At 39.8% G+C, this 23,409-nt stretch overlaps 1 protein-coding gene across 2 annotated transcripts in view; it reads right to left on the minus strand.

Annotated features, from left to right (window-relative positions):
- zc3h14 (zinc finger CCCH-type containing 14) overlaps positions 1 to 23,409 on the minus strand; it is a 39,591-nt gene that overhangs the window by 4,244 nt on the left and 11,938 nt on the right. The window contains exons 2-12 of one of the 2 annotated variants that reach the window (XM_080202443.1): positions 23,109 to 23,151; positions 22,033 to 22,147; positions 21,880 to 21,920; positions 21,496 to 21,697; positions 20,116 to 20,584; positions 19,333 to 19,484; positions 15,984 to 16,084; positions 14,798 to 14,950; positions 13,679 to 13,829; positions 7,836 to 8,029; positions 5,624 to 5,741 (exon numbers count right to left, since the gene is read on the minus strand). In XM_080202443.1, coding sequence (XP_080058569.1) covers positions 5,624 to 5,741; positions 7,836 to 8,029; positions 13,679 to 13,829; positions 14,798 to 14,950; positions 15,984 to 16,084; positions 19,333 to 19,484; positions 20,116 to 20,584; positions 21,496 to 21,697; positions 21,880 to 21,920; positions 22,033 to 22,147; positions 23,109 to 23,151 — 1,739 coding nt within the window. Of the gene's footprint in view, positions 1 to 5,623; positions 5,742 to 7,835; positions 8,030 to 13,678; positions 13,830 to 14,797; positions 14,954 to 15,983; positions 16,085 to 19,332; positions 19,485 to 20,115; positions 20,585 to 21,495; positions 21,698 to 21,879; positions 21,921 to 22,032; positions 22,148 to 23,108; positions 23,152 to 23,409 lie in introns of both variants that reach the window. The other variant, XM_080202442.1, reaches the window with a different exon arrangement.

Genomic DNA, 23,409 nt, shown 5'->3' on the forward strand with positions numbered 1-23,409 from the left:
TTACTTTCTTTATGAGCCTGCCACGGGGAATCTTATCAAATGCCTTACTAAAATTCATGTATACAACATCAACTGCTCTACCCTCGTCTACGTACTTAGTTACCTCCTCGAAGAATTCAATTAAATTTATGAGGCAGGACTTACCCTTCATGAAACTATCCCGGATTAAGCTGCATCTTTCCAAATGGTCATAAATCCTATCTCTCAGGACCCTTTCCATTAACTTACCAACCACCAAAGTAAGACTAACTGGCCTATAATTACCAAGGTCTTTTCTATTTTCTTTCTTGAAGAGAGGAACAACATTCGCCACTCTCCAGTCCTCTGGCACAATCCCCGTGGACAGTGAGGACCCAAATATCAAAGCTAAAGGCTCTGCAATCTCATCCCTTGCCTCCCAAAGTATCCTAGGATATATCCCATCTGGCCCAGGGGACTTATCGACCCTCAGTTTTTTCACAATTGCTAATACATCTCCCCTCAGAACATTTACCTCCTCTATCCTATCAGCCTGCATCACACATTCATCCTCAGAAACATGGCCCCTCTCTTTAGTGAGCACTGAACATAAGTATACATTCAATGCCTCTCCTGACTCCATGCACAAGTTCCCACTATTATCCTTGACTGGCCCTAACCTCACCTTGGTCATTCTCTTATTTCTCACATAAGCGTAAAAGGCCTTGGGGTTTTCCTTTATCCAATCCGCCAAGGACTTCATGCCCCCTCCCAGCTCTCCTAAGCCCTTTTTTAACTCATTCCTAGCTTCCTTGTAACCCTCAAGCAACCTAACTGAACCTTGTTTTCTCATCCTTATATATGCTTCCTTTTTCCACTTGACAAAATACTCAACCTCCTTTGTGAACCATGGTTCCCTCACTCAGCCATTTCCTCCCTGCCTACCAGGGACATACCTATCAAGGACACGCAGTGTTTGTTCCTTGAAAAAGCTCCACTTTTCGTTTGTGCCCATACCTGACAAATGCCTTACTAAAATTCATGTATACCATGTCAACTGCTTGACCTTTGTCTACACACTTATGCTCCCTAATTCTTGCCCTAATCAATCATAATTACCCCGCCCCAATTATAAACCTTGCCCTGCCGTGTGACCCTATCCCTCTCCATTGCAACAATGAAGGACACCGAATTATATATATTATATATATATATCTCACTATCTCCAAAGTGCTCTCCCACAAACAAATCTAACACTTGGCCCAAATATTTAGGGCCAAATTATATTAGACCTGCTATTCCAGTATAATCTGCTCCTGGTATTGAGTAACTGAGGTAACTTCTTTACCATACAGTATGTGCCTAAAATGCTCCAATGAATCTATAATTGATCAGAAAAGCTCTGTGGATGTGGAAAACTTAGGAAATTTAATTTTGATGTGCACATATGTAACTCTTATTTCTCCCCCTCAAATTGCCATAATCTACATATACATCAGACAGAAGGTGGAGAGTTGAGAGAAGGGACTGAAGAAGCCCATTTAATAGAATATTTAAATCTGGCAAAAGATTAGTGAGGGAGGATTTGGTCTGGGATGGTACATGATCTTTGGTGAAACTTAGCAAAATTCCTAGATTTAGAGACAAACCAGATAATAGTTTATTGCATGATTTTATTTACACTTGGGGTAGGGTCAGTTAATAGTGAAGGATGTTACAGCTTTAAAATAGGATACCACACATCATACCTAATACTCACTAATGGCTCTAAATTTGTATTTGAATATTAGCTTTATGCAGGGACTGTATATAGTCCAACTTAAACTCTTGCCACTGGGTCAAAATCCTGGAACTCCCTCCCTGACACACTGTGTACCTATACCACATGGACTGCAGCAGTCCAAAAAGGCAGCTCATCACCCATCTTATCAAGAATAATTAAGGGATGGGCAATAAATGTTGGCTTAGCCAGCAACAACCACATCCCAAGAATGAATAAAACAAAATCTGTAATAATTGGTGACATTCAAGCAACCTAAAGGTATTCATGTAGATGCAACATTTCCAACTGGATACAAATACAAAATCTGATTTATCAACAAGACAGACACCACTGGCTGATTATATAGATGGCCATTTTGTCTCCTTGCATTGCTGCTACATCAATAGAAAATTGACTCTGCAGAAGAAAACTTTACATGGTAAAGTGACTGGACCTGCTTTAATAAGTTTTATATGTCCATACAAATGATCACAGCAATATCATCACCATGAATCATTGTCTTTAATTACCAGCTTGTCTTAAAAGTTAATCGCACCATCCTCCTCTAGTGTCATGCAGCTGGGTGGGATTGCTCTCATCTGGTTCCATTCTTACCCATTTAGTCAGAGAATCACTTGTGATGGTTTCCCTTCCTGCTCCCACACCATTTACCTCTGTTGTCCTCTAGTCTATCATTCATATTCTATCCTTCATTGACATCATTCAGAAGCATTAGTTTTAGTATGAATGCTGGTGGCACATAGTTCAACCTCACAACACATTATCACAATATAACCTCACAAATTATCGGACTACTTATCCAACAATACTGGATGAGCAAAAGTTGAGAAAAACTGGAAAGACTGAAGCCATTGTATTCAATTTCTGCTCTAAGCTCTTAGCTACTCTGGTGAAATTGTTAGCAAAATCTCTAGATTTAGAGACAAACAACATAATAGTTTACTGCATGATCTTATTCGCACTTGGGATTGGGTCAGTTAATGAAGGATGTTACAGCTTTAAAATAGGATACCCAGTATTGTAAGTTTGCAGGTGACATCAAGATTAGTGGCATTGTAGTCAGTGAAGAAGGTTATCTAGGATTGCAACGGGATCTTGATCAATTGGCCAGTGGTAGGGTGTTGGGGAGAGTTACAAAACAAAGATCTAGGAGTACAGGTTTATAGCTCCCTGAAAGTGGAATCACAGGTGGACAGAGTGGTGAAGACGGCATTCGGCATGCTTGGTTTCATTGGTCAGAACATTGAATACAGGAGTTGGGATGCCTTGTTGAAGTTGTACAAGACATTAGTACGGTCACGCTTGGAATACTGTGTGCAGTTCTGGTCACCCTATTATAGAAAGGATATTATTAAACTTGAAAGAGTGCAGAAAAGATTTATTAAGATACTACCGGGACTTGATGGTTTGAGTTATAAGGAGAGGCTGGATAGATTGGGACTTCTTCCTCCGGAGCATAGGAGGCTTAAGAGTGATCTTATAGAGGTCTATAAAATAATGAGGGGCATAGATCAGCTAGATAGTCAATATTTTTCTCAAAGGTAGGAGAGTCTAAAACTAGACAGCATAGATGTAAGGTGGAAGGGGAGAGATGCAAAAGGGTCCAGAAGGCCAATTCTTTCACACAGAGTGTGGTGTCTGGGACAAGCTGCCAGAGGTAGTAGTAGAGGCGAGGACAATTTTAAAAAGTATTTTTAAAAAGCATTTAGAGAGTTAACTGGTTATGGTGGGTATAAGGGGATGTAGGCCAAACATGGGAAACTGGGGCTAGCTTAGGGGTTTAAAAAAAGGGGCATGGACAAATTGGGCCAAAGGGCTTGTTTCCTGCTGCAATCCTGTATGATTCTACTGACTCTATCCCTCTCCTTCACAACAGTCTGAGATTAAGTCAGTCTGTTTGCAACCTTGGTATCACATTGAACCATAGAACCCTACAGTGCAGAAACAGGCCCTTCGGCCCATCGAGTCTGCACCGAACACAATCCCACCCAAGTCCTACCCCCATATCCCTACATATTATACCCACTAATCCCTCTAACCTACACATCCCTGGACACTAAGGGGCAATTTCTTAGCATGGCCAATCAACCTAACCCGCACATCTTTGGACTGTGGAAGGAAACCGGAGTACCCAGAGGAAACCCATGCAGACACGAGGAGAATGTGCAAACTCCACACAGACAGTGACCCGAGCTGGGAATCGAACCCAGGACCATGGAGCTGTGAAGCACCAGTGCTAACCACTGTGTTACCGTGCCACCCAATGGATCCCAAGATGAGCCTGTGATCTCAATTTTGGTGACATCACTAAGGCCGCCTATTTCCACCTCCATACTTTCATCCAATTTCGCACCATCTCAGCTCATCCGGTTTCCTCCCACACCCCAAAGATGTGCTCTTAGGCTGACTGGCGTAACAAGTTGTCCCTAAATTAGTCTCCCCTCAATCTGGTTTCCAATGTGGAGTGCCATAAGCGTAGACAAAGGTCATGGGTGGAACAGGGAACTCACGATGTTAAAATGGCAGCGTGGGCTCATTGGGCCGAAGGCCTGTTTTCTGTGCTGTGTGTTCTTTGTATCTGCTGCTGAAACCCTCATTCATACGTTGGTTATCTCTGGACTTGACTATTCCGACATTCTACCCTCATAGACATAAGGTAATTCAAAACTCTGCTGCCATCTCACCTACAATGGTTCCCAATCAAGCAATGTCATAATTTTAAAATTATCCTTCTTGGCTCCTGTCCCTTTAATCTTCTTTAATCTGAACTTTCCGATATCTGCATTGCTCTGATTTGAGCATCTCTGACTTTAAATCACTTCACAATTGGTGGTCGCTCTTCCAGGACCTTAATTCTAGAATAACTTCCATAAAGCTTTTTACCTCACTTTTCTCCTTTAAGACACTCCTTATACGTAACTTTTTGACCATGATTTTTGTCATCCTAACGTGTCTTAAGCGGCTTGTATCATACTGTAACCAAAAGAGAAAATGCTGGAAAGTCTCAGCAGATCTGGCAGCATATGTAAGGAGAGAAAAGAGCTGACATTTCAAGTCCAGGTGACCCTTTGTCAAAGCTGAAAGGCATAGAAAGTGGGAGATACTCATACTGCAGGGTGGGGGAAATGAAAGATGAGTCATAGCCACAAAACCAGAGGAAAAGAGGTGTCTTCGAACCACTTGTATCATACTGTATTTTATAATGTTCATGTGAAGTGCCTTGGGCATTCTGTTATATTAAAGATGCTATATGAATATAATTTAGGACTGTTGTAATAAATGACAGTAAAATTTGTCAATCACTTAGCAATTAGTGCCCAAAGAAATCAATTCTATAGCAGATTTCAAATAAATTTTTCCACACTGGAGACATCCAGTTCTTTTTCCCTTCATGTCCTTAGTACGTCCATGTACCAAGAGTTTAGTAGTGGCGAATCAGAGTCAGCAAACTGTCCACAAGGAAGTTCTTGTCTTATTATTTGTTTTATTTTGAGATTAGCCCTCAGGTCATAACTGCGAACAGCTCCACATATAAAGGTCAATGGTTTGCTCAAATTTATTGTAATTTATCTGGAGTCATTGTTAAATTGTTTTTAAAATTCTTCAGTCAACCAAATTAAAACAGCAACAAAACCAAAGCCAGTCAAGTAACATTAGATCCCTTGATTTTCTCTCACAATTTTAAGTCCCATTCAAGGAGTGTTGAGTTAATAAAAGCAAATATATTTCAGCATGGAAGCAAAAACAAATTTTTAGGTTACATTTAATTAATACTCAAACTGAAGACCAAAAGAAACATTGAATAAAAGTTAAATTAAGAATTCTGATTGTCAGAAAATGTTAATAACAAGAACTGTGGGTTGCTTCTTAAAAGGTACTCACTTGCATGAAGTTACAGGATGATGATACATACATTCATCACCATTTTTACATGCAGGCCAGTACTTGCATCGCTCTAGAACTTTCTGCCGCTTTACTTGAAAGTTGTCATCAATTTCTTCTAAGGTAGAAAATGAAAAGAACAGGATTTAACATATTTAGCTCCCATTGAATGAATGCTTTCCAACACTAGATCATTTTTTTAAAACTATTAATGAATTCTCTCCATCTATATCTGATGGCTTGCCAACTAAAGACAAGGTTTCCAAAAATATTTTCCAAGCAAGTCCTGCATGATCAGATTATTTTTAATGATTCAGGTGAAATCAGTTTTAAAAGTTAACACTGTCTTCCTTCCACTTCTTTCCTCCCTGGCCCCAATGATCACTTCTTCAAATCCAACAGATTGATCGAAACGGATTCAGTTATCCATCACCAAATTTGGCCTTTCGCTCCCCTGCCAAAGTCACCCATACAACGTGAAATGCAAAACTAAACCCCCACCTCTTATCCAGCCATCCTTCAACAAGGACATTAGGGGCTTGCGTACCAAGACTATCCATTCAGTGCTTCCCCATGCCCAGTAATCCAAACCTGAACCACAAGTTTTAACCTCGTTAGTCCTCCCTTTCGAGTACTTAACAATCACCCCTCACACTCTTTCCAAACTCTATGCACAAGATTCTCCTCCTGATCCATGGGCATGATTCTCACTAACCTCTTTTACCAAACAAATTCCTTTCCCGTCTCAGGACCCTGGCAATTCAATAAATCTACATTCAACTCCTGTGTCTTTGCAAACCATCACCCTTTTACTGCCCAAAGTCATTGAATATATTGCCCATTTTTCCTGCAACTTACTGCCTGAATCAGGTTTCTGTCCTGCCACAGGACCACAATGACCCTGACCAGGAATGTCAGCTCTTTACTGTAATAAATTATCCCTCCTCTCTGCAGCATTCAACATGACCAACCATGCCATTCTCCTACAATGCCTCTTTCCTTATCCAGACTGTAGCTGTTTGATTTCATTATTGCCTAACTAACAAGACGCAGAGTTTCTCCTGCAATAGTTTCTTCTATCACCTCACCCACAACCTCATCAAATCAGCAAAGATCTATCCATGGGCCTCCTTATCTACATGTTGCTCATTCACAACATCGGCAGACACATAACTGGACTCAGTCTGTGCTCACAGCAACCAGCACTACCTCTTTATTATCAATCTTTATCTCTCCATTGCCTCTGTGCTGCCAGACTGCTTGTCTGAAATCCAATCCTAGTTAAGTCACAATTGTCTCCAGCTAAATACTGGGGAGACAGAAAACATAACCTTCTGTTCCTGTCACAAATCCTATACACTTGCTAACAATTCTCTCACTCTTCAGCCACTGTCTCCGGTTGTATCAGATTGCTACAATTTGACTAGAGTTGAGCTTCTGATTTCTTCATCACAAGGGTCATCTACTTTCAGTTTCACAACATTGCTTGCCACCATCCATGTGCCGTTCAAATCCCCATCCTTGCCTCTGTTACCTCCGACTGCAGTGCTCTCCTGGCTGACCTTTGCCCCAGCCTTCATAAACTTAATCTAAAACTCTGCCGCTGACACTTTCCCTTGGCAATATCATTTTCTGCACAATATAGATTTTCTAGGGAAGGAAATCAATCAAGACTTATCAACTTTTTAGAATGGAGCAAAATTAATATTAGTTAAGGAAGATGGAGGGATAGAAAGCTTTTAAAGGACTGTTTCTCTCTCACTGCCCATCTCCTTCAGGAGTTTAAGGAAGAGAAATAAATTAGTATAAGCAGACAGTTAGCAGGTTTTGTGGGCTATGAATGAATCAGACCTGACAATCAGAGCAGCATTTCCTTAGTCTGGATTTCATATTCTTTAAAAATAATTCTAAAAATCACAAACTCTCAGATTTTATAGTGCAAGTAGTGGCCATTTGGCCCATCGTATCTGTACTGGCTCTCCAAATGAGCCAATCACTTAGTGTTATTCTCCCACCTTCTCCTCATAACCTTGCACATTCTTCCTTTTCAGATATCAGGCTAATTCCCATCTGAAGGTGTCAATGGAACCTGCCTCCACCACACTCTCAGGCATTGCATTCCAGGCCTTAACGACTCACTGTGTCAAAAAAAAACACACAGCTTTTTTTTTATTATTTTAAGTCTGTGCCTGCTCAATAATTAGCCAATTACCATCAGACTCCCTCAGCGGCTGAGCAGCATTTGGCATTGATAATCTGTATTTCCTTCCTGCCTCCTGAGAAAGACCACCATGCTCCATCGGCTCAGTCTCCTCATCTTGTTCCGAACTATATCCCGGGGGACTTGGAATCCCATCCAATGTCACAATAAATTTAGGACTTGATTCCTCAGAGTCATGTTGATCTCTACCAAAGAAATGTTAAAAGCATAATTAATAATAGGATTAACTGAGCTTTTTAAAAATGGATATTCTGCAAACACACTGGAACAGAAAAATGATCCAATATAGGTAGTAACAAAAGTGTTTCTGTGTAGCAGTTCAAGAATTCCCATGGGGAAGGAGTTTTAACAGCCAAGTGAATCACTGCTTAAGTGATTTTACATTTGATGAATATAACCTTTTATTCTTCTTGTCGCTGCTTAAAAAGGCTAATCAGAGACACAGAATCAGCAAGGATTTTTTTTGAGATGTCAGATTTGATTAATTGAATTTTTCATGGAAATCAGATCATGGAATAGGACAACGTTGTATACATGCACTTTGAAAAGGAACTTGATAAGGTGCCAAATAAGGGACTTATTGTCAAAGTAAAGGTATTGAGATGAATTGTAGTCTCATGAATCAATAGTTAGATGACAGTCAGCGGGGTGTACAAGCAATAGGATGCTCAGATTAGCAGTTCGTGAATAGTCATGTACCCAGAGATCTGGGTTGGAATCTCATTACCAATATAAAGAGGAGGATGATACAGGGGATGGAAAAAGACAACATGATGAAATTAGTTTTAAATTGCTCTTGCAGAGTGTTCACATATTCTAGGAAAAGTGGACTCCTGTGCAACATACATGTACGTGATCTAGATATACACACAGCTTTGATGTGTAATCAAATACATTCTGAAGAATGAAAGGGATTTTGAAAAGACAATTAGCTGAATGGAAGGGCAGGAAATAGGGAGAGGCAGATGCAGCTCCATATAAACCAGAACATTACATTCCTGGGGATGGGAAGAAGAGTGAAAAAAGCGAGTCTGATAACAATTTGGGACTTGTTCATATTTGACCTGAAAGTGATTTTGATTTCAACTGCTATAAAGGCCAGCTCCCCATGAGTAACAGTATATCTTATGATTTAATATTTACAGAGCGATTAGAATGTTAGTTTAATTCCCAAATGGAATTATAGATGGAACAAACTCTGTACTTTTGCACTTTGCATTAGCTTTGAGACAATAAGATTGATTGGTTAGGGTCCTATTATGATACAAGAACTTTCACTCAATGTATCTAGCAAGCAGCTTGACCGAGCAGAGACGTGCTAAAAGTACCCAATCCTGAAGGTCAGCATCCCATCCAGTCCTGGGGATAAGTCCACAGGGCCAGATGGGATCTGTCCCAGGTTACTGTGTGAGACAAGGGAAGAAATAGCGGGCTTTAACCCATATCTTTACATTCCCTTTAACCACAGGCAAGGTTCCAGAGGACTGGAGAATAGCCAATGTTTTTCTTTGTTTAAGAAGCAGGGATAATCCAGGAAATTGTAGACCAATGATCCTGACATCAATGACGGGGAAGCTTTTAGAAAAGATACTGTGGAACAGGATATATGCACATTTGGAAGAAAATGGACAAGTTAGAAACAGCATGGTTTTGTATGGGGAAGGTCACATCTCACCAACTTAATTGAGTTTTTTAAAGAGGTGACAAAGATAATTGATGATGGAAGGGCTGTGGATATAGTTTATGTGGACTTTAGTAAGGCGATTGACAAGGTTCCACATGGTGGACTGGTAGAAAAACTAAAATCACATGGGATTCATAGTGGCCTGGCTAGATGGATATAGAACTGGCTTGGTTATAGAAGACAGAGAGTAGCAATGAAAGGGTGTTTTTCAGAATGGAGATCTGTAGCTAGAGGTGTTCCACAGGAATCAGTGCTGGGACCTCTTATATGTAGTATATATAAATGATCTGGAGGAAAGTGTGGGTGGTTTGATTAGTAAGCTTGAGGATGACACGAAAATTGGTGGAGTTGCTGATAGTGCTAGGGATTGTCAGAGGATACAACAAGATATAGATAGAATGGAGACTTGGGCACAGAAATGGCAGATGGAGTTGAATCCAGATAAATCTGAGGTGATGCATTTTAGAGGATCAAATTTAACTGTGAATTATACTGTTCCTAAAGGATCTGCCATTTACATTAACATACAGAGGGATCTGGGCATGCAGGTCCACAATTCCTTAGAAGTGGCAACACAGATGGCCAAGGTGGTTAAAAAGGCATTTGAGTACAAGAGTTGAGAAATCATATTGCAGCTACATAAAACATTGGTTTGGCCGCATTTGGAGTATTGCGTGCAGTTCTGATCACCATACTACCAGAAGGATATAAAAGCTTTGGAGAGAGTACAAAGAAGGTTCACCAGGATGTTGCCTGGACTCAAGGGTGTTGGCTATGAGGAGCAGTTAAATAAACTAGGATTGTTTTCACTGTAAAGACAGAGGCTGAGGGAAGACCTGATAGAGGTCCACAAAATTATGAGAGGCACAGATAGGGTGGATAATCAAAGGTTTCCCCCCTCAAGGGTGGAAGTGTCAATTACAAGAGGGCACAGGTTCAAGGTGAGAGGGGAAAGTTTAAGGGGAAGATTTTCCATGCAAAGAATGGTGGGTGCCTGGAACGCACTGTCAGGGGAGGTGGTGGAAGCAGGCACATTGGCAATATTTAAGAGGCATCTGGATGGGTACATGAATAGGGAGGGAATAGAGGGACTGAGTAAGGGCAGGAGGTTTTTTTGTTTAGTTAGGGCATCACAATTGGCACACGCTTAGAGGGCCAAAGGGCCTGTTCCTGTGCTGTACTTTTCTTTGTTCTTATTCTAGATTGTATTTTTCACCAGCAGCTTGATAATCTAATCCTCAACAGAGTTGGATGGGGGAGGAGCTGCTTGGAGGGATTGCTTAGAGGGCCATCATTTTAGTCTTTGCAATGATCGATGCAGTTTTAATCATTTATTTTGGTACTTTGATAAGAAGAGGAGTCTGGGACTGGACATCCTATTCTCCAAAATGTGTGTAGGATATGGCTTGTGTTGCAGTTGGGTGGGAGGAACTTTATTGCAGTTTGGAGAGTCAGACCAGCTCTACTTAATAATTCAGCTTCACTGGGTAATTGGATCATGCTAGAGACTTTGCATTTCTGAAGAAATTCAGGGAATAGATTGTGGAAATGGTGAAATACTAGCACTAAAGGCAAAAAGGACATTTGGCTTTTGGTGCCAGGCAAAAGGCGGGGAATTATAGGCCGGTTAGTTTAACGTCTGTGGTAGGTAAAATGTTAGAATCTGTCATTAAGGAGGAAATTGCGAGGCATCTTGAAGGGAATTGCTTGATAGAGCAGGCGCAGCACGGTTTCATTAAAGGGAAGTCGTGTCTGACAAATTTACTGGAGTTCTATGAGGATGTGTCTAGGGCGGTGGATAGAGGAGAGCCGGTGGATGTGGTCTTTCTCGATTTTCAGAAGGCGTTTGACAAAGTGCCTCACAAGAGGTTATTGCAGAAGGTCGAGGGGCATGGAGTTGGGGGTAGGGTGTTAGCGTGGATAGAGGATTGGTTGTCAAATAGGAGGCAGAGAGTGGGGGTCAACGGGTGCTATTCGGATTGGCGGATGGTGACTAGTGGAGTGCCCCAGGGGTCGGTGCTGGGGCCTCAGCTTTTTACCATTTATATAGATGATCTGGAGGAGGGAACCGAGTGTAGAGTGTCGAAATTTGCTGATGACACCAAGATTGGGGGAACGGCAAATTGTGCGGAGGGTGTGGAGAGTCTACAGAGGGATCTAGATAGGCTGGACGAATGGGCCAGGAAATGGCAAATGGAATTTAATGTTGGCAAGTGTGAGGTGGTTCACTTTGGTAGGAAGAATGGTAGGAAGGACTATTACTTACGGGGCGAAAAACTGCAGCAGGCGACGGTGCAGAGGGACCTCGGGGTCCTTGTGCATGAGTCGCAAAAATCCAGCTTGCAGGTGCAGCAGGTGGTCAAGAAGGCGAATGGGATGCTGGCCTTCATAGCGAGGGGGATTGAATATAAAAGTAGGGAGGTCTTGCTGCAGCTGTATAGGGCATTGGTGAGGCCGCAGCTGGAGTACTGTGTGCAGTTTTGGGCGCCGCACCTGCGCAAAGATATTTTGGCCTTGGAGGGAGTGCAGAGGAGGTTTACTATGCTGATACCGGAGTTGAGGGGGTTGAGCTATGAGAGGCTGAATAAACTGGGCTTGTACTCGTTAGAGTTTAGAAGAATGAGGGGAGATCTCATTGAGACGTATAAGATGATGAATGGGATGGATAGGATAGAGGTGGAAAGACTCTTCCCGCTCAAAAAAGACAGTAGGACTAGGGGGCACAGCCTCAAGATAAAAGGGGGGCGGTTTAGAACGGAGTTGAGGAGGAACTTCTTCACTCAAAGGGTGGTGAATCTCTGGAATTCTTTGCCCGTTGAAGTGGTGGAGGCTGCCTCGCTAAATATTTTTAAGACGCGGGTTGATGGGTTTTTGATAGGAGAGGGGATTAAGGGTTATGGGGAGAGGGCGGGAAAGTAGAACTGAGCAGCGACAGATCAGCCATGATCTTATTGAATGGTGGGGCAGGCTTGAAGGGCTGGATGGCCTACTCCTGCTCCTATTTCTTATGTTCTTATGTTCAGGACTTTACAGTCTAAATTGTACTGTCAATGTCAGCAAGGAACTTTCCTCACAACAACTGCTTATAACAAAAGCAGGCCCATGGACATAGAAGCCAGTGTTCTGTGAACTATTAAGTGTTGGATCTACTCAAGTTCACAGAAATTTGTGGATATATGTTGGATGATAGATATTGGTCTGCTTTTCTCGATTACTACAGGGCAGCTGAAAGTAATTTTATTGCAGTGTCCACGTAGCATTGTCTACGTAGCATTGTCTGGGATTTTCAGCAATTGTCATGACCCTGTTTTCATAGACATGGGTTCCAGCTCACTTGAGAATGCAGTTAGGTGGTTACATTGCACATTTTGCTGATCTTTCCAGGTTGCTTCCACTGGGATTGAACAAGAAAGGTCTCTTTGAGAGAGAGTGGGAACAGGAACAGGAACAAGAGATACCCTATATGAAGTGAAATTCTTTTGTTTGGGATCTGTATTAGTCAGTGCATTGTATGTTCAGGGATGGATCAGGGCAGCCAGGGCAATCCTTCCCGCCAAAGTTAGCAGACAGATATCAATATGATTGCCTGGATTTGGAGCTGATAGTTTTGATCCTTTATTGCTGGAGGTTACACTAGCATCTTTCAGATTAAATGAAGCTGCAACTCAGTCTGTATAGTTCCTGGAAGAAACAAGCATTTGGCACCTAAGTATTGGTGACTGTGATCAACACATGTAGACTGAATGGGAGTGGGGAGGGGCAAGCAGGGAAATAAGATATTTAGAACTGGTAGATTCACTGTTCTTGAGATTGTTAAACTTATCTCATGCAATGCTAAATGTGATACTGAGAACAAACCCCTGCCCAATTGTGCTGCCAGGAAACTGAAGCAGGCATTTTGAACTTTGGAGTAGTTTCTACCGTGGTAGTTAAGTCAGAGCACTGAGGACTTCAAATGGGACGTGATGGGGGGTATGAGAAAGAAGGGAGCAACAGACTAGGATTCACTCTCAACTTGCATTTAAATCGTAATATAGAGGTTTGTGAAACTGGTTGCATCCTAAAACATACAATTAGACATAATGAAAATGCAATCCTGCCCGAATATCATATAACCTCAGTAAAACAGGAGTGGGGGGGGGCTACTCACTTGGCTTGCACCACTCGATCCTGTTCTGCTGTTACACCTTCCACATAAACTGCAACTTTTCCCTGGAGTTGTGGTTCCACTCCTTCCAAAATTGGCTTCTTCAAAATAAATGACCTAGTGTCACCACCTGGTCTTGCTTCTATGGACTTCACTGTCAAATCAATAAATTATATTTTATAATCTTGCATTAAATCGTTATATTTTATAATCGTGCAAAGAGATGAAATGTTTTATTTGTTGGACACTATAGAACATGAGGGTAATGGAAGACACCAAAGCTCCAGATACTTTTTTTTAAAGGTGGGGTTCAGGCTTTATTCCCATTTTCCTGAGTCTTACTCTCAATTATGCTAAGTTGGGTAAAATCACATATACACCACTCTCACAAGTTCCTTAGCAGCCACTTTAGAACAGAGATTTGGGAATATGGTCCCACCAGCAGTCTGTGAATGAATTGAGGAGGTAAGTAGTATTGATACCCTCAAACAAAAGGCAAACGTACAAAGTTTTAGAAGGTAAGAGCATTAGGAACCATTAGAAAAGGGGAGCAACAGGTAATCTGGTGCCAGAAACAAATAACATCTGTTGGGGAAGAAACGAGTGACGACAATCACTAAGTTGAGGGGGCTGCAGGTCCTCAGGCAACTATATGTGCCCTCACAACAGTCCCTGCTTTGAAGGGTGAAAGCCATGTTGTGGAAATGCTGGCGCTAGACTGGGGTGAGCATAGTAAGAAGTCTCACAGCATCAGGTTCAAGTCCAACAGGTTTATTTGGTAGCACAAGCTTTTGGAGCGCTGCCCCATCATCACCTGAGTGGCCACTCCCCTGATGAAGGGGCAGCACTCTGGAAGCTCATGCTACCAAATAAACTGTTGGACTTTAACCTGGTGTTGTAAGACTTCTTGAAGGGAAGAGAAAAGGAATCAGCAGAAGAAAAAATATTTGAAGGTCTAAGTTTGCAAAGGTTACAAATACAATGAAATATGGATGATATGAATAAATTTATTTCAAAATATTACTGTTCTTTTAATTTTTAAGAGTAATAATTATAGTATTCTCCTGGTGTGAATTTCTAAGACAAAATTCTCATTAATGTGCAAACAGTTTTGGTTCTTACAGTAATACTTTTGAACAGGTTGTTCCGTTTTATTGATTTGTAATTGTAAGTCATGCTGACGTGGCTTGTCTTCTACAGTAATCACTTCAATTTCATTGCTTTCTTGTATAGCCCGAGTTCTAGGAGCCACTGGTACTGTCTGTCTCTGTGAAACTACTGCAAAAACAAAAGGAAAACATAATTACAAAGTAATTTTTTTTTTCTTAAAACACCTTAATTTTATTTCACCTTTCCCAGATAAATCAGATCAAATATTGGAAAAATACTGGCAGAAAAAACGCAACTAAGTTTTAATTCGTACTGCTTAAATCTCACAATGATTAAAAAAAACATTTAAATCAATCAGTGGCTAGCACGGTGGGTGTAAATGGAAGTAGCACTAGAAAGAAAGGTTTTGTTTTGATAGAATACTTGCCTATTAATGTAAAATATCCACAATGGAACAAACACTCACATTAATAAAAAATAACATTATAAAAACCAGAAGTGAATTGTGTTACAATTTAGATCCTTTGTGTCAAAAGGCCTAAAAAAAAGTGTACCATCAAAACCAAATGTTGTACCCATCATTCTGTTACTTCAAAATTGAGTTCTAGATTAAGAACTAAATTAAAAATAATTCTACAGAATACATTTCTTCCTTAACTATGGAATACTTGGTCCCATTGACTCTTAACCTTAATATAGCTTGAGTAATGTAGCCTAACAAAATGGGTATTTTGTAGGAAATGCTGGTTTGTGCATCTACTGACTTGCCATTTGCACCTGTGCAAATTCAATCATGAACTCTATTAGAAAAACAAACTTTTTCTTAAAAGTAGAATTACTTCTTTTCCACTCTTAGATTAATGAAATCCAAGTGAAGGGCCCGGTTTTGTAGTGTAAGGAGTTGCAGGGTCAGGCGGGAAACAAGGGTAAATCAGGAAACAGTGATTAGATGTTGCCAAGTTTGGCTTTTAAAACAGAGAAATTAGAGTAGTGAAGGATTTCAGTTTCAGGAAAACTGGAGTCAGATCTTGGAAGACAAGCTTGAAAGAAGATGTGCTTTGACAGGACAAATATTCAAGATAACAAATTTGAGCTAACAAATAAATTGTCTCATTGTTTGTATTTATCAATCACATATACGCAGAGGCACACAAAAAAACCCCAGCCTTGACAAGTATTTTGTACGAATCTACATTACCTGGTGGATAACTTGTTGTCTTGCTTACAGATTTCTGAGCTTCTGTGATAGCTTTGAGTATTAGATTCTTGTTGGCCTGTTTAGAAGGTGGCAAAGTAGGCCTGGAAAAAAATAAATGAACTGACTCCAAATATGTTTATTTCAAACTTGCCATTTATATTGTTAATGTGATTATAAACCGCATTGATATAAATCACAAGTCTCTTCTGGGGATGCAGAGACAGAACAAGAGGTCCAGGGTATGGTAAACAAGTTGATATTTTCCTTTTGGCGAAAAGACATTTATTCTTCTTGGATGGCTATGAAAAATTTATAGATCAAATATGAGCTGTTTTTAGTCACTTAGCAATACTCAAGTTCTATATAGCTACAAAAAAAGGCATATCAAATCTTTTTGACTTACACCCATCAAGACAGACACAAGAATGTCAAATTTCAAAAGGACCAACAATTTATACTGCAGGAGAAAAGGGTGCTGACTGGTTGATGAGTCGATGCACTGAAGGGTTGCCATGGGGAATGGGCCAGGGAATTATTGTCCCCCACACTTTTAATTCAAAAAGGTGCAATGGCTAGACATATTCCTTTGGCCTTCAGAGGACAGGTTCCTGTGTGCATGTATTCCCTGCAAGCAGATTTGACCCATATGTGAGCCCGACCAATGACCTTAAATTGGTTATTAATGCATTTGGGATTATACGCTCTAATAATTGGCAGATTGTATCAAACTGCACCTCTCTCTGGCTATTCACATTAGACAGAGTATTCCCCCAACCTGTGCTTGCAAAATTCAGAACATAACATCTTGAACATAATGTCTTAATCTTAAAATGTGACTCCATAGCTGGACAGCACTTGGCTGAACAAACCAGAATGTGCTAAGAACTACACTAATAACCAATTTAAGATCACCCGACGGGTGGTAATATGGGTCACTTATGCTTCTACATGCTATGTATATTGATTTACAGAGGCTTGCCCTCTGCAGACAAAAGGAACAATTCCAGGTATTGTGCCTTTTTTCAAATAAAACCAGGTGTGACAATAACTCTCAGGTTCATTCAGAAGTTGCCTAGCCAACCAATCAACTTTTTTTTCCACGCAGTATAAACTGCTGATCCCTATGAAAGTTGGCATTCTTGCATCTGTCTTCATCATAGAATCCCTTCGGTGCATAACGAGGCTATTTGGCCCATTGAGTCTGCACCAACCACAATCCCACCCAGGACTTATTCCTGTAACACCACATATTTATCCTACTGATCATCCTGATGGCCAATCAACCTAACTCACAGAGGAAACCGGATACCTGAAGGAAACCCATGCAGACACAGGGAGAATGTGTAAACTCCACACAGACTAATCCGAGGCTGGAATTGAACTTGGGTCCCTGTTGCTGTGAGGCAGCAGTGTTAACCACTGTGCTGCCCCAATGATGAATGCCAGGCATAAATCTTTGATGAGCTGTTTTCTTGAGTTATGATAGCAAAAAAGTAGGAACAAAAAAAGAGTGCTTATGCCTTGTGGAGAGAGATATTAGAAACAATCCACATGTGTATATGCATTTTTAAATATGACATTGCTTAACACAACAGAGCTCATGATAAATCACCTGCAAAGATTGCAGATATTATTCTGTTTATTCTGCTGTGTGTATTTATTCAAGGGTTCTTGGTAATGGGAAATAAATGCTGGTCTCACCAAGAACATTTACACCTCCCTGGATCAAATAATAAGAAGTCACCACCACTTCCCTTTGATACATTTCATTTTAAAATGTTGCTTATTTATACCATTTTTCAGTCTTGACAAAGGGTCAAAGGGTAATCCTGAAACAGGGTGGGCTAGGAATTTACTAGAACATTTCAGTGTTATTTTATATTTCCAAGGAAACTTGAATGTAAATGATTTATATCAGTATTATGCTGAAACATTGATGTGGATCACTTTAAAGATTCAGCCAGAGAAACACACTACCCCTATGCAAAAGGCCATCTGTGTGACATTCCTGCTCTAATGCTAAATGTGCTGGCTTCGATCTTCACTCAAAAGTTTAGGTACTGTGCAGCCCAAGGCACCAAATGTTGTTGTAACAGATTTCTGGAGTCTGATGTAATTTTCGTTGAAGATTTTGGGGGATTTTTTCTTAATGAGACTTGCACTGTACACAATTTAAGCACAATTACTTAAGTCTTGCCTCATGCATTCAGAAGAACTAAACATCAGGAAAGGCTACCAAGGGACATATGGTTGCAATGAAAGAGCAGTAGACACTCTGACGTGCCATGGCACAGGATAGTTGGCTATTTATTGGTATCCTGATTGGTGATGTGTATTTTCCTGGCACTCCCTGGAAAATTTGGTGCAAGTTCCATTCAGCTAAATCAACAGAGAAACCAGAGTAAGTTTCAACCCAAGTTTGTAGGTGGCTTGGTGGCGCAGTAGTTAGCACTGCTACATCACAACTCCAGGGACCTGGGTTCGATTCCCAGCTTAGGTCACTGTCTGTGTGGAGTTTGCACATTCTCCCCATGTCTGCATGGGTTTCCTCCCACAGTCTAAAGATGTGGGTTAGGTGCATTGGCCATGCTAAATTTCCACTTAGTGTCCTGGGATGCACAGGTTATTGGGATTAATGGGGGTAAATATGTGGGATTACAGGGATAGGGCCTAAGCGGGATTGTTGCTGGTGCAAGTTTGATGGGCTGAATGGCTTCTTTCTGAACTGTAGGGTTTCTATGATTTCCTAGTGCAATCCAGAAAATTCAAGGCAGTGAGATTTGGTTTTTCCATAGACAGCACTTGGCCTATTGAATGTTTCTTCAGAATTTTCTGTTTTTGTTTCAGATTTCTAGTATCTGCAGTACTTTGCTTTTTGCTCCCCCAACTTAATAACTAGAATGGCAAAAATAGTGTATAGCCTAGTATCAGAATACAATGATACAATATTCAGAATGCATTGCAGAATGGAGATCAATGGTTTCAAAGCGTCAAACATGAAAATACCAACATGAAGTTGCTCTACCATACGAAAAGGTAGTGTCCAAAACGTACAAGAATGGGATTACAGTTAAGTATCAAGAATTATTTACTTTTTAAAAAATACGTAGCTCCTCCCTGATCACACTGGCTTATTAGTTAAATATAAAAAATAAACTTTAATCTGTAAGAGTTTATAGGAAGTCAAAATTGTAAGTAGAAGAAGAAAGTACTATTACTATATCAACAAATTAAATGATGCACATCAATCTTGTGCAACATCTTAACACAGGTGGAAAATTTTGCTGATTACACATTACACTTTACCCAATGAGAAACAATGCAATATCATCAGTACGCTTCTTGGTACCTTCTTTCAGGCTTTGCTGGAACAGAAATACTGCTAGGAAGACTTCCTGTTCTTGTACCATAATCATCATCATCTTCCTCACCATCACTAGTCTTGTTTACTTTTACCACAGAACTGATGATTGCAGCTTTTCTCTTCCTGGAACTCTCATCCTATGTGCAAAAAAAATTCAACCGATGTGTAAATCAAATTAAACAGCTTTTACCATTTCAAGAAGTGCTTTTTAAGACTTTACCATCGAAAAGGCAACAGTGCACTTGTAGAATGGGATCTAATTTCTGCAACTCTCTTATCATCAGATACTTACGATGTGGAGATGTTGGCATTGAACTGGGGTAGGCACAGTAAGAAGTCTCACAATACCAGGTTAAAATCCAACAGGTTAATTCGAAATCACAAGCTTTCAGAGTACTGCTCCTTCATCAGGTGAGTGGAGCTCCACTCTCCTGATGAAGGAGCAGCGCTCCAAAAGCTCATGACTCCAAATAGATTTGTTGGGCTTTAATCCTGCGTTGAGAGATTTCTTACTGTACAGATACCTAGCGAAGAGAGAAAATGGAGCTGTGATTGGAAGTACGATCATTAGGGATGACATAACTTTTAGGGTTAATGAAAATGGAATGGGCTGGGAGACAATGGTGCTGGGGGCTGGAAGGAGTTGTGAAGTCCCACAGAGTGCTGGGGGTAGACTAAGAACTTGCATGATCTAGACAATATTTGCTTGGAAAATTAGGCTACAATCTAAATCTATCAAAACATTTATAATTATTAATTTGCACTTACATCTCTACTTGATCGATCAGAGTTCAACTTTGATGTCCTGTAAATCTGCATGTCACTTTCTGATATTCTGTTGTAAGCTTGCCAGCTGCTTTCATATGATCTGTAAGGATGGCCAGTATTTTCTATTGGCCTAGAACCATGAAAGTTGCTTTCACCTAACTTACATGGCTGCACATTGTTCTGAGGCACCCTGAAAGACTGGATGCTATTCTCAGTTGCCCTGCTTGGATATGAAACATTTTCGTCTGGCCTAAAGGCTTCAAGTGAAGGACAAGATATATTGTAGCCAACTGTCACCACAGGCTTCTTCTTAGATGATGATGGGAATTCCTGTAAAACGTTAAGATCCTCATCGATTAGATCATCTGGCTCAGGTTTTATATCAATTACGGCTTCGGAGGAGATTAGTTCCATTAACGGCTTCACTGCAGATGTTAATTGAGATGTGCTCCTCTCCACAGAATTTGTTCTAGATAAAATATAAAATAGTTAAAGCCAGCATCAGAGACATCCATACAAAATTCACAAGCTTCTTAAATATGCCTGCCTTACACAGCAAAGAAATAATCTTAACTCATTTGGAGCAACGTCATATCAGCATTTCTTTAAGATCACCTCTGCTGTCAGTTTTAAGTACTGATCCAATAGTATTGATTTTATTTTCAGGCATATTAAATTCTGGGTCTTAAGTGCCAGAAACTTCAATTGTAAAACTCAAAACATTACTTAGGTATGGATAATAAAAGCACCACTGGAGCAGTTGGCTTGATAGGCGCATTGAAAAGCTGTAAATTCACAAATTAATCACTTGAGTTAATCCTTCTGAAAAAAAAGTCTGCCGAAATCAAAGATATCACCTGTCAAAGGAAGAAATAACACAAGGCAAGCATTTTATGCAGTTCATTTCAGAATGCAACATGAAACGTTCCCCAATAATCCTTCGTTAAACACTGTCAAACACACTGTTACTGTGAGGATTGGCCAAAACAATGCTTTCAGGACAATATTAAATCAGTTGTGATTGTGATTAATAAAAGGTTTGGCTTCTTGACAACCTCTTTAATTAGCCATTAATAGGAGTGCATCAGACTACTAAAGGGAACTGAGGAAGCAAATTAGAAGTTCAGGTCAAATAGATTTGATGAAGGAGTTACTGTATTCTAAGTGTGGGGAATGTATTTTCCATGTTGAAAATTGAGTTCATTGTGTATGAAGGTTTCAGCCAAGTATGGTCTTATGGTATTAATTATTTTTGGAAAACATTTTCAACTGAAATCAACTCATCCAATTTTTGTTAATAATTGACTACTTGTTTTGTGAGCTGTGCATTCACCTACAAAATCTACAATGGATACTCAAAAAATGATTAACTTCTCCTACCGGATGATGGGCATTGTCTGCTCTTGTAACGAGCTGGTAGAAACCCGAGAATCATTTCTTTCCGAAAGTGTGCTGGTAACAGCAAGAATATGAGCATCGCTGCTTTGATCAGTACTTCCACAGACCACTGCTTGACTCTTCTCCGAAGGAAACAATGTATTACAGTTGGTGTAGCTTGACTGCTGCTTTAAAGTGGTGGGCTCTGTGATTAAAAAAAATCAAAATTCCTCACAGTCCAATTTTCAAAATTTTTAATATTTATTTCCAATATTTGCTGATTTTATATCTATTCAAAAGTTATGTCATGTGTTTGCTTAAGTTCTGGTCTGAACAGGAGCGCCATTATTTTCATGGTTACAATTAGAGTCATCAAGCTGTACTTACCAACGGTTACAGAGCGCAGCTTGTCAAGGACACCATGCAGCCTAAATAAAAAACAGTACATTAAGTTCCTGGAATATTGCACAGCTTAAAATTAAGATACATATTTCACAATTACATATTTCTCTTTAGCTGTCATATGAAAGGAAAACTTACCACGCAGTAAATTTAACAGTGTTGCTTCCCAGAAAGAGTGAAAGATCTTCTGCCATCTGATCTTGGCTCTTTTTATTGGCAACCATAACCATGATGTAATCAGGTAGCTCCTCATCTGCAATGTAGAGTTTTAAAAATTTGTATGTTAGAGGCAAAAATATATCTAAAGAAAAAGAATCACAATTCTGTACAGAAGAAAAATGCCTTTGTCCATTGAAAAAATATTCAAATGAATATGTCCCTAATTCATGTTGACGATTGTTTGTAAGTCCATTGACACCACAGTTCAGCTCTAAGCCTCTCAGTAAAACCAAAAGTCAGGCATGAAAACCAATTTTAAAAATCCCATCAAAACCAAGGCATTAACTTTAATTGTCAAAAAACATTTCACACTACATGTTCCTCCTCTTTCAAAGTTGCTCCTATCGACTTACCCAATTTTAATCCTATCAGGGTAAACAAGAGCCATTTTTAAAAACTGAATGTGTTTTTTTCCCCAGTTTCCCTCTCCCCACTTAATGTACTAAAAAATAATCAAAGCCAAAAAGAAAAATAAATACCAAACCCAGAAAGGAATTAAAATTGCAAGCCACAACGCTGACATGTTTCCTTCAACAGGTTTGAGTTTGGAATAGAAATAATATCACACCTTTTACAGTCCTTGTCATTTCTAACATTACTACATTTGTTAATATCAATTTATGGAAAAATGTTCATAATATTACAGCAGCCTACCATCAGCATTTTCTCCAATACATCTTGATGCTTTTGGTCATGCTTAAAACCAATTTAAAGTTAACACCTTCCAGGTCCATCTAGTTGATTACTACATTTTGCCTGAATAGTCAGTTGATGTGATAATTGTGAAAGTTTACATAAACCCTTAAGGAAATGTGTCAAATTTTCAACGGTACATGTTTGCAATGAAAAGTATGTATTCACCATTAGTGATCTAAATTTTAACAGAGAAAAAAAATTAGCCAATGTTCTCCTGGGATTTTACTCTAAAATGACATAACCACAGAATTATAATTATTTACAGAATGTGCATTATTAACAGAAGTTGAACAGCATACCTGCATAGGCCCCAAGCTCCTGCAGTTTTCCTTTAATGGCAGTCTGAAAATTAAATGCAAGTTAATTTATTTGAGCCAATTAAACACTAAACCAGCAACTTACAAATGTTGCTAAACAATATTCAGGTTAAAAATATCCAACTTGTATTTATATGAACTTGCAATATAATTAAAATATCTTGTGAAACACAAATTCTGCACTGATTAGGACAGGTGATTAAAAATTTAGTCAAAGAGGTAAATTTTAAAAAGCATCTTAAAGGAGGAAAGAAACAGATTTAGGGAAGGAATTCTAGGTCTT

Source organism: Carcharhinus amblyrhynchos, chromosome 14 (assembly GCF_965287045.1).
Source record: "Carcharhinus amblyrhynchos chromosome 14, sCarAmb.v2.hapA, whole genome shotgun sequence".
Taxonomy (NCBI): domain Eukaryota; kingdom Metazoa; phylum Chordata; class Chondrichthyes; order Carcharhiniformes; family Carcharhinidae; genus Carcharhinus; species Carcharhinus amblyrhynchos.